The sequence below is a fragment of the Mus pahari genome, chromosome 15, assembly GCF_900095145.1.
Source record: "Mus pahari chromosome 15, PAHARI_EIJ_v1.1, whole genome shotgun sequence".
NCBI lineage: Eukaryota > Metazoa > Chordata > Mammalia > Rodentia > Muridae > Mus > Mus pahari.
The window spans coordinates 29,674,846-29,686,034 of NC_034604.1; the positions used below are offsets into that span (position 1 = coordinate 29,674,846).

General features: G+C 48.8%; 1 protein-coding gene across 1 annotated transcript; it reads left to right on the forward strand.

The window, feature by feature from the left end:
* The first annotated feature begins 329 nt into the window (after nt 1-329).
* Wnt8a (Wnt family member 8A) lies at nt 330-6,048 on the forward strand. Its single transcript, XM_021215076.1, has 6 exons — nt 330-409; nt 495-528; nt 810-948; nt 3,027-3,152; nt 3,755-3,897; nt 5,494-6,048. Exons 1-6 carry the CDS (start codon nt 330-332, stop codon nt 6,046-6,048), a joined length of 1,077 nt encoding a protein of 358 aa, XP_021070735.1.
* The last annotated feature ends 5,141 nt before the right edge of the window (nt 6,049-11,189 follow it).

Sequence of the window (11,189 nt, forward strand, 5' to 3'; positions counted from 1 at the left end):
GGAGAGGTGACCTGAGTTCAGGGGAGGGGCCTAGGCTGCTGGAGGCTTCCTAACTCTAAGCAATGGGCCCTCTCAAGAAGTCAATGTCCCTAAGGGTGGGAGACCGGCTTCAGCCCCTCTCGGTCTCGGAGAAAAGGGCGTGGCCTCCTTGAAGGCTTCGGGCTGAGACCCTCCTCTCTGATCCCCCGTTAGGTCAGTGGCTCCCAGGGTTCTGCCAATGAGATGGGCTGCTGGTTTTTCCATCTTGGCTACTGCGAACTTGCCCACATAAATACCGAGAAAGGCTCTGCCGACTCCTTACTTCTCTGCGCTTGGTCCTGGTCCCCGGAATGGGCAGGACCATGGGACACTTGTTAATGCTGTGGGTGGCTGCGGGCATGTGCTATCCCGCCCTCGGTGCTTCTGCCTGGTAAGTCGCTCTCCAGCCTCCAGTCCCCACTAAGGAAGCCGCCCACTGCCTCAGCCCCGCTCACCTCAGGTTTTCTTTTTGGTAGGTCAGTGAACAACTTCCTGATATCGGGTCCCAAGGTAGGATGGTCTTGCACCTCTCCTGTTTTTTATCCTCTGGGGTTTCTGATAGAACTCTTCTGGGGACAGGAAAGAGGATTGGAGACCGCTCACCCAGAAAGACAGCACTGTTTATTTTTGGTTGTGTTAATCTAGGGCCTTGTGTATGGGTAGGCAAGCCCTCCATCTGAGCAACGTCCCAGGCCCCATGCTGGTTTCTTACTGGGAAGCTGAGTTCTGCCTTCTCCCTGAGCCTACATGACCTGTACTCGGGGAAGCTCACAGCCCTTTCCCCGGCACAGGCCTATCTGACCTACACCGCCAGTGTGGCCTTGGGCGCTCAGATTGGCATCGAAGAGTGTAAGTTCCAGTTTGCCTGGGAGCGGTGGAACTGTCCTGAGCATGCCTTTCAGTTTTCAGCCCACAACAGGCTGCGAGCTGGTAAGTTTTCGTGGGACCACACCTCATGATTGGCTGGTTGCGCATGCGTACATGAGATGTGTGTGTGTGTGTGGAGGGAAATACAAAAGTGACCAGCGGGCTCCTGACACAGTTTCCTTGCTGTGTGACCCTGAGTGAGGGTCATTCCCTCTCTCAACACATGGAGGAGGGGGCTTTAGAAAACGCTGCTCGAAACGCGTTTTGTACCATTTATGTATTTACTAGGGGGCATGTTTTTCTTGGGGGGGGCATTGGGAGAGTCTTGAGGGGCTGAACCCAGGTCATCAGGCTTGGATACAAATGCCCTGACCAGCTGAGCCGTCTCACAGGCCCTGGGGGATTCTGCAGGTTGACTGAAACGACCAGAAAGGTATTATTACAAATATTATGGCAGGTTCTGATTCATGTCTGCAGTGGAGTGCTTATTTATGAACACTCACCTTGCTCTGATTTTCATGAAGTGAAATAAAAATAGAGAAAGGGATCATGGAGCCCTTAAAAGAGCCACGTTTGTCCCATCATCATGAAGGCCTGTGACAAGGAAGCCAAAAGATCAGAATGAGTTTCTCTCAGGCGGTTGTGTACGCAGTGTGTGCATCTGTGTTTATCTGTGTGATGTGTAGATGTGTATGTGATGTGTATGTGTGTATATATGTGTGTGAAGTATATATGTGTACGTCATGTGTATGTGTATGTATATATGTGTGTGATGTGTATATGTGTATGTGATGTGTATATATGTGTGTCATGTGTAGATGTGTATGTGTGTCATGTGTAGATGTGTATGTGATGTGTATGTGTGTGTATGTGTGTAGATGTGTATGTGATGTGTATGTGTGTGTATGTGTGTATATGTGTGTCATGTGTAGATGTGTGTGATGTGTGTGTGTATATATGTGTGTGATATGTATATGTGATGTGTATGTGTGTATATATGTGTCATGTGTATATGTGTATGTGATTTATATGTGTGTGTATATATGTGTGTCATATGTATGTGATTTATATGTGTGTGTAGGAGTGATGTATGTATATGTGCATGTATATGTAAAATATGTGTATATGTGTGTGCATGTGCAATGTATGTGTATTTATGTGTATGGTATATATGTGTATGTCTGTGATGTGTGTATATGTGTGGGTCTGTGGGTGTGAGTGGTATATGTGTGTATATGTGCATGTATATGTATGTCTGAAAGTGTCTGTGTGTATGTATATGCATGCGCATGTGCATGTGTATGTATGCATGTGCATGCTTATAATTAGGGGCAGTAGTTTATATGGAAAACCTTTTTACAGAAGCAATAGAGTTGCTGAGAAGAGTTAGGAGACTGTAAAGGAGAAACTGGTCAGGAAGAGAATCCTTCCCTCGGAACATGCAGGTAGACTAGGAAGTGTTTGTAAACTAAGACGTCAGGGGTGTGGGGAGATGGCTCAGTGGATCAAGCACTGCACAAGCGTGAGGACTTGGTTGGGATCTGGGTGTGGTAGCACACACCTAAAATCCTGTCTCTTGAAAACAGAGACTGGAGGAACCCAGGGCCTTACTGACCAGACAGTCTAGCCAGCCACTGAGCTAGATTCAGTGAGAGACACTACCTCAGAGTAAGACAGAGTAGAACATAGGAAGACAATTGATCTTGGGCCTCTGCACATATATACTGACACATGCATACATACATATATGTATACACACACACACACCCCAACTCTGTGCTCAGAAATAAAAGGTCATTGTCATTTACCTATGCCAGCCTTGTGGCTGAGTCTCACTACCTGCGTGCTAGAGGACAGAAATCTAGGCTAGACTTGAGGTGAGCAAACTCCTGATCCGAAAACCACAGCTGGCCAGTAAGTAGCCTTAGCTTCGTAGTTCTTTACATTTCCACTTCCCCATCAGTAGCATGGGATGTCCATTCCTGCCTGGATGAAGTGCAGCCTGCTCTGAGGGCGAGGAACACCTTAACACCATGGGCGGGCATGGGGACCGCAAGAGCTGTTGAGCAGTACTGTCTTACCAAGGCCTCTGCTTTGGGCTAACGAGGATTCACACAGTCAGCCCCTGTTCCTCCCCAAAGCCACGAGAGAGACATCCTTCATTCATGCCATCCGCTCTGCTGCCATCATGTACGCAGTCACCAAGAACTGCAGCATGGGTGACTTGGAAAACTGCGGCTGTGACGAGTCACAAAATGGAAAAACAGGTAACAAACTTGCTCTCCGATGCAGGTGGGAAGAGGCGGGAGCTGCAGCTGGCCTCAGCTCTCTTGAATCCCAGACTCTAGCAATCCCTTCCCTCCTGGGAGTTCACGGATTGATGAGAGCAGGAATTAGAAAGGCTCTCTAAAACCAAGGAGACTGGGAGTGAGAACCCTGGGGGAGTTGGAGATCAACCCTGGTACAAGAAGAGCTTGTTCTCATCCAAAGCTAGCCCACTGTTTACAGACCCCGGAAGACCCAGGCCTGCTGCTAATGAGGGCGGAGGGGGCTCCAATATTGTAGAGGTCCAGAATGTTTGAGCTACAGAGAACCTCTGAGGTATCCAGGTCACCACACAGGCCTGCTTCCTGTGGGTATAGAGAACCTAGCAGCAGCAGAGGGGGGGGGGAGAGAGAGAGAGAGAGAGAGAGAGAGAGAGAGAGAGAGCACGCTGAGGAGCACAGGACCCCACCCACGCACTCCAAGTACCTCCATTCCCCTGCCTCAGCATCAGATACACACAGCTTTGGCAGGTCCTCCTAGGTTTGGCTCTTTCCCTGGGATTTAGCTGAGGGTGTGTGTGCAGAACGCCTTTCCTTGTGTGTAGGTGGCCATGGCTGGATCTGGGGAGGCTGCAGCGACAACGTGGAATTCGGAGAAAAGATCTCCAGGCTCTTCGTGGATGGTTTGGAGAAAGGGAAGGACACTAGAGCCCTGGTGAACCTTCACAACAACAGGGCCGGCAGGCTGGTGGGTATGGGAGTCACCAAGCGCTATCTCACTCATCCTCAAAGCCGTTCAGGAAGAATTCTGTTCTCTGCCTGACAAAGTCAGCTAAGTCTAAACCAAGTGGCACGTCTGAGACAACACAGTTGATAAACCTTGCTTCCATGCAGCAGTGTGTGCGTGTGTGTGTGTGTGTGTGTGTGTGTGTTCATGTTCTCCAAAATGGGGTCTTTTAGGTAGCCCTGGCTTGCCTGGTAATTCACTATAGTCCTTGAACTCACAGCATTTCTCTTACCTTAACATCCCAAGTGCTGGGATTACAGACATGAGCCACAAGGCCTTAAAAGATTTTAGCCACTTTTAACTACATGCTAAGACATTCATAGAGGCCTACTATTGCCCTAAAGTCTGCCTGGGGTTTGAGAAGTCGGGACTGTAGAATCTACTCTTCACCAGGGTTCTGGTAGGGTAACATTGTGAACTCAAATCTGGAAGCAAGTTGGACTTAAAACAAAAATCATTGAAATTTTCCTGGGAGCCTCCTCCTGGATATTCTGGTCACTATGGCCAGAGAGAGGCACTTTCAAGGCAACCCCAACCACTGCCTTGAGAGAAAATGGGTTCAGATACCAGGATCTCCCTTCTCTCTGAGAGGGTGTGAGCGAGCGTCAGGGGGTGGAGGAGACAGAATAGGGTGACAGGGGACAGACAAACCACCACAACTACCATGACACATCTAGCCCCAGGCTTCAAAAGAGATACAGTAACTCAGGTAATTTTTTATTTTTATTTGTTTATTTGGCTTTTCGAGACAGGGTTTCTCTGTGTAGCCCTGGCTGTCCTGGAACTCACTCTGTAGACCAGGCTGGCGTCAAACTCAGAAATTCACCTGCCTCTGCCTCCCAAGTGCTGGGATTAAAGGCGTGGGCCACCAGGCCCGGCTGAGGTAATTTTTTAAAATGACTTATTTTTATTTTATGGACACTGGTGTTTTGCCTGCATGTGTGTCTGTGCGAGGATGTCAGATACACTGCTGCTGGAGTTACAGACAGCTGTGAGCCACCATGTGGGTGCTGGGAATTGAACCTGCATCCTCTGGAAGAGTCGGTGGCCAGTGCTCTGAACTGCTGAGCCTCTCTCCAGTCCCCTGAGGTTGTAATTTCTTTTACAACTTACAAAGTATTTCTTTGACCGTTCTGTTTTGGTTTCTGTTTGGGGGTTTGTGAGGTGCCGGAGACTAAATTCTGAGCCTCACACAACTAAGCAAGTACTCTACCCTTGGGCCCTGTTTTATCCAATACTTGTTACAACTGGGCCAGGAAACACACTGAAGAAGTGATGGGCTTAGACCAGGACCCTATCTATGTTTCTGGCTTCTGTCATCTTCTCAGCGCTTGGACAGCTCCTGGTCCTAACCCCTTAACCCTGACCAGTCTCCCTGAAAAGACCTAAGATAGGATTAGGAATGCCCCCTCCCCAATAATCCAGATAGGTCTCCAAAGCTAGGAAGCACAGCTCTAGAATATTCCATGTGCTTGCTAGCCACTGGCCTTCTCCACCAAGTTATTCTTCGTGTTCTCCCTCTCCTCCTCCTTCCCCTCCCCCACCCCACCCCCCAAGGCAGTGAGGGCCTCCACGAAAAGGACCTGCAAGTGTCATGGCATCTCAGGAAGCTGCAGCATCCAGACGTGTTGGCTGCAGCTGGCTGACTTCAGGCAGATGGGAAATTACCTAAAAGCCAAGTATGACCGCGCGCTGAAGATTGAGATGGATAAGCGCCAGCTAAGGGCTGGCAACAGAGCCGAGGGCCGCTGGGCTCTCACGGAGGCCTTCCTTCCCAGCGCAGAGGCCGAGCTGATCTTCATAGAGGGGTCTCCTGACTACTGCAACCGCAATGCCAGCCTGAGCATCCAGGGCACAGAGGGGCGGGAGTGCCTGCAGAATGCCCGCAGTGCTTCCCGGCGGGAGCAGCGCAGCTGTGGGCGCCTGTGCACAGAGTGCGGGCTGCAGGTGGAGGAGAGGAGAACAGAGGCCGTGAGCAGCTGCGACTGCAACTTTCAGTGGTGTTGCACTGTCAAGTGTGGCCAGTGCAGACGTGTGGTGAGCAGATACTACTGCACACGCCCTGCAAGTAGTGCCAAGCCTCGGGGCAGGGGCAAGGACAGTGCCTGGTAACACCACCACAAATGCACTTGCTGCCTAGAGGCAGGGCAGTGGAGATAGAGACTGAACTTCTGGCCTAGGGGACACAGACTGGAAAACAACTGGGACATAACAGGGTTGGCCTGTAGACCTTCCACGATAGGTGGGTTAGATGGATGATCTTTAAGCATCTTCTTCGCAGGACTGAAATCGGAACCTTGTTCTCCTGGCTTGTGGACCCAGCCTTTCCTGCGCAGTTACTCTTGGACTTAAGCAGCTTCTTGTTAAAGAGGGAGTTTGATTTGGGGGCACATCCAGAGGACCCTAGAAGAACGTGTTCCATTAAGTTTCAGATATTGTTCTGCCCAGCTGTGCTGCTGGGAGTGAGGGGGAAGAGAAGCTAAAGGAAAGGAATTCTGGGAGGCAGAGAGATGGGTCAGTGGTTAAGGGCCCTGGCTGGCTCTCCAGAGGACTGGCTCACTCCACAGCACCCACTTGATGGCTGTGAGCCATCTGTACTTCCAGATCCAGGGGACCCAATGTCCTCTCCTGGTCTCTGTGGCCACCAGGCACAAATGTGGACAGACACTTATACATATACAATAATAAAGTAAAACTTACATTTAACAAGGTAAGAGTTTTGTTCCCATCTGTGAGGAAACACCCTTCCTCACTTCTGACCACGTGCAGGCAAACACATAGGGGTCCCGGGGCAGGGACCAGCTTTCTCCTCCTACAAGGTTGTTAGTGAGCTAGCTGGGTTTCTCATCTGCATATGCACACTAAAAAATCCTCCCCTCACCCCCAAAATAAAAATAAAGTCTAGGGAAACCAGGACCCAGGATGACCATGGACCTTTCTAGCTCATAAGCCATCCCCAAATCCAAAACACTACCCATGGAGAGGCGACCAGAACTTTCCAGACAAGATCTTAGAAGAACTAGAAAACATCTCTGCTCTGCGATTTTTCCCAAACTGGAGACTCAGTTTCATTTGCAATAAATACTTCTAGGGTACACCTAGAGAGCACTTTTCTTTTTTCTTTAAATATTTATTTTAATTTATGTGTATAAATGTTGTGCCTGTATGCATGTCTATATGCCATACACAGGCAGTGGAAGTCAGAAGAACTGGAGCTACAGATGGCTGTGAGCCACCATATGGATGCTGAGAATTGAGCTCAGGTTCAGCTATAAACGGAGAATGAGGCCAGGCTGACTCAAAAACCAAAAAAAGGGCTGGTGAGATGGCTCAGTAGGTAAGAGCACCCGACTGCTCTTTCGAAGGTCCAGAGTTCAAATCCCAGCAACCACATGGTGGCTCATAACCATCCGTAACAAGATCTGATGCCCTCTTCTGGAGTGTCTGAGACGGCTACAGTGTTCTTACATATAATAAATAAATAAATCTTAAAAAAAAAAAAAAAAAAAAAAAAAAAAAAAAAAAAAAAGCTGGGTGTGGTGGTGTTCCCCTCTAGTCCCAGCTGCAGAGAAGCAGGTATATCTTTGTGAGTTTGAGGCCAGCCTGGCCTACAGAGTCCAGAACAGCCAGGGCTCTGTTACACAGAGAAACCTTGTGTGTGTGTGTGTTGGGGGGGGGGGAGCTAAATAAATTAAACTAAACACCAAGTAGATAGTGGTGCACATGCCTTTAATCCCAGCACTCCGAGGCCAGCCTGGTCTGCGGAGTGAGTTCCAGGGCAGCCAGGGCTACGCAGGGCTACAACAAACAACAAAACAATAAAAATAAGGTAACAGGAAAAGAGTATGCACAGATCTGGGTGTAATTCAGAGTGACTTAAGCAGCTCGGGAAGTGAGCAAGCCCTTTGAACTTGGACTTCATTCGAAGTGTTTACCCTCCTGATGTAGACCTCCTCGGGTGTCTGCACCCCAAGACCTGCCCCGGGCCTAGGATAGCTATGAATCCGGCTTCCCGAATTTACACTTTGACGTCTTCCAAAGGCCATCTCTGAATGTCACCCCTCTGGTCCACAAAGCTGCTTGCCTCTTCCCCAAGCCATTGGGTTCCTAACTCTGAATTTCACAGCCCCAGGGAAGCTGCCGAGACTGGTTAGGATCCCTGCCGGCAGGCTTAACAAGTGAAGGGACAGCCAAGAGCAGACAGCGCTCCCGGGTTTTTGTTGTAACGTCTGTTTCTGTTTCGTTTGTACTTGCCTACAATAAACAAATATGGTGGCCACTGGAAAGAAGTGTTACTTCTTAAGTGCCTGAAGGAATAATCGGTTTATCTTTTAACTTGAATTATGTGCATTATGTGAGGGTGGTGCTCATGCACGCGGGTACCCAAGGAAGCCAGCAGGCTTCAGATTCCTTTGGAAGTGGAGTTAGAGCTGATTGTGAGTGACCTGACAGGGCTGCTGGGAATGGAACTCAGGCCCAAAGCAAGAACAGTACATATTCTTTTTCTTTTTAAAAAAATATTATTTATTTTGGCTGTGAGCCACCACACGGTTGCTAGGAATTGAACTCAGGACCTCTGGAAGAGCAGTCAGTGCTCTGAATCACCGAGCCATCTCTCCAGTCCAAGAGTGCATATTCTTAACCGCTGAATGAACACTCCAGCTCCAATAAGTAGCTCATTTTTAACTGTTTCAGTTTAAGATTCTAGTGGAATGCTCACTAAGGAAGTTGGTATCATGAGAGACAGCATGAGCTAGCTGCCTTTAAGGCCTAGCCTGGCCTAGTCTGACCTCTATAGCTTCCAGTTTTTAAACCCCTACATGTGTCGGAGAGCAGATACAATGGGGAGAAGCAAAGGCTTACATAACAGTGACAGCAAAGAAAGGCGGTGTGGACAAGACTGTGGTGACAGGGACAGCAGAGAGATGACCTAGGGGGCAAAGGCTTTGAGCAGGTAGCCCAAGAAAAGACTGATTTCCTGGGAAGTAAAAACTAAAGCATGAAATCATGTAATCCTGAGTGTCAACCCTTGATAAATGTGGATTTCAAAGTACCCAGCCTGACACTCAATTTTGAGTTGTTATACTATGTTAGGGAAATGAACAGACTCTGTTTTCTCCCTGTATCCATAACAGAATTTCCATCCAAGGCACCTGACCTCAAGTCATGGCATTCCACCCCTACCTCCTGAGTCCACACTGTGTTGATGTATCCCAATACTCGTCGGAAGGGAGGTGTTCAGAAACAAAGCCACCCCTGCTGCTTGTTTAAGGCACCCAGGAGAGCCTGCCTTGTGGTCCCTGTGGGGCTAGAGAGGAGTTTTGCTAAGAAAACACAAAGAAAAAAAAAAAAGAATTCTGGGGAAAGTTGCTGAACACCCCCCAAAGCTGGTGTCTTCTTGCAAGTCTCCCCGACCCTCATCCATCTTGTCTCCAAAGTCACCAACTGTCATAGCAACCGACCTGCCTCATGGACACTCAGCCTGGAACTAAAGGAATTTAGATTTCTCCACATCCATCACCTTCCTTCCAGCCTCATTCAAATTCATCAGTTACAACCCTGCGGTCTTTTCCTCTCCGTGCATCCTCGACAAGCGGGCAACCATTAAGGTGACAAAATAAAACTCACACATCCAATGGGTTCAGAGTGGAAAACAGGCGTATGGAGCCCGCAGTTCCATAGTGGACTTGAGAATCCGCTGGACGGGGAGGATTCCGTGAGGGAAGCTTGCCCCTGAGCCACTCACTTTACCTGGAAAGTGGACTTGTGTATTTTTGGTTCAGACCAGAAAATGCACTTATGCTAGCCACAAGCCCCGATTAGGCTCTTCCCTACTGCTGTCGTCTCTTCCTTCTTCCCAGGTGAACTCCAATGTGAGCAGAATTAGGACTCCGAAGAGGGGAAAAAAAAAAAGCCCCTGAAGTCTGCCAGGCTCTCCCACTGACATAACCTCAGATAGCAGTTTGGTGATCTTTCGGGACACAGGAACCACAACGGGAAGGGGTACTAGACTTGCCAAATGACCCTTTCCATCAGTCTTCAGAGCACCCAATTAAAGAGTTAAAATTAGCAGGGGCTCAGGTATGGCTCCGGGTAGGATGAACAAGCAGCATGCACAAAGCCCCGGGTCCGTCTCTATAACCCTCTAGAAAACACCCCAGGGTCTAAAGGCCATAATCATTCTCTCTTATAGCGACCCAGAGAGGGCAAGCACCCCAACATGAAAGGAACAACAGGGAGCTGGATTTGAATTCAGACCTGTCACCTCATAAATTCAAATTCTTCCCTTTACAACCATTTCCCCTGTAGGGAGCCCAGAGTCTCCAGCAACGCTGTAACCGCCGTGTCGGCTTTGAAGAGCGAGAGCCATTCACAGGCAGTGAAAGGTGAAAGGTGTTTTCCCCCTCTCTCCTCGACCAGTGAGTTGTATTCTCAGCCCTTCTCCTGAATAAGGTCCTTACCTTTTGACTTGCAAAAGCCTTCCTTAGAGTGTCAAAGCAGACGGCCCCCGCACCTGCTGACTGGGGAGGGAGGACTTCTAACTCTCCAAGCGGCACTCAAAGGAAAAAACCAAAACCAAAAGCAAATCATTATGTATTCATTAGAAGTCAAAGTTTCAAGAGGGGATGTAGAGGAAGGGTGTTTACTTCAGAAGGCAGAGGAAGGAAGACACTACCCCAAGGGAAACCCTAGTCCCACATCACAGACTGCCTGTGATTCTCAGTGGTGACAGAAAACCCAAGGTTGAGGGAAAAAAAACAAACAAACAAACAAACAAAATGAAAGCAAGACACACTTCAAAGGGTTAAAATTCAGCTCTAAGCTCCTGGTCCCACTCCTCTCCCTACGACTGACCCACCGAGGAAAGAATCCTTCAGAGCAGAGGCGAGAATAGACCCCACCCCTGAGCAATCTCCAGGGCCGATGCGCTTGGTCATTGAAGCCAGGCTGCTCCTCTCAGGGTGAGGCATCAGAACAGGAATGAATGTCCCGAGAGAGGCATGGACACAGTTAGGCCTTGGATCCTCGAGGCCTCAGACTGAACTTTGTCAGAGAAGTTAGAGATATGATGGAGAGGGGACTGGGGATGTGGACAAGGAGGAGGTTGGGTACAGAAGGGCCTTGTGGTCAGCGCACCAGGCGTCTAAGAACATACACTCAAAATAATGACAAAAAAAAAAAAAAAAAAAAAACAGGAACCAAAGAAAAAGATTATTTCACTGGGGTTCAGAGAACTTTTTTAAAAATCATAA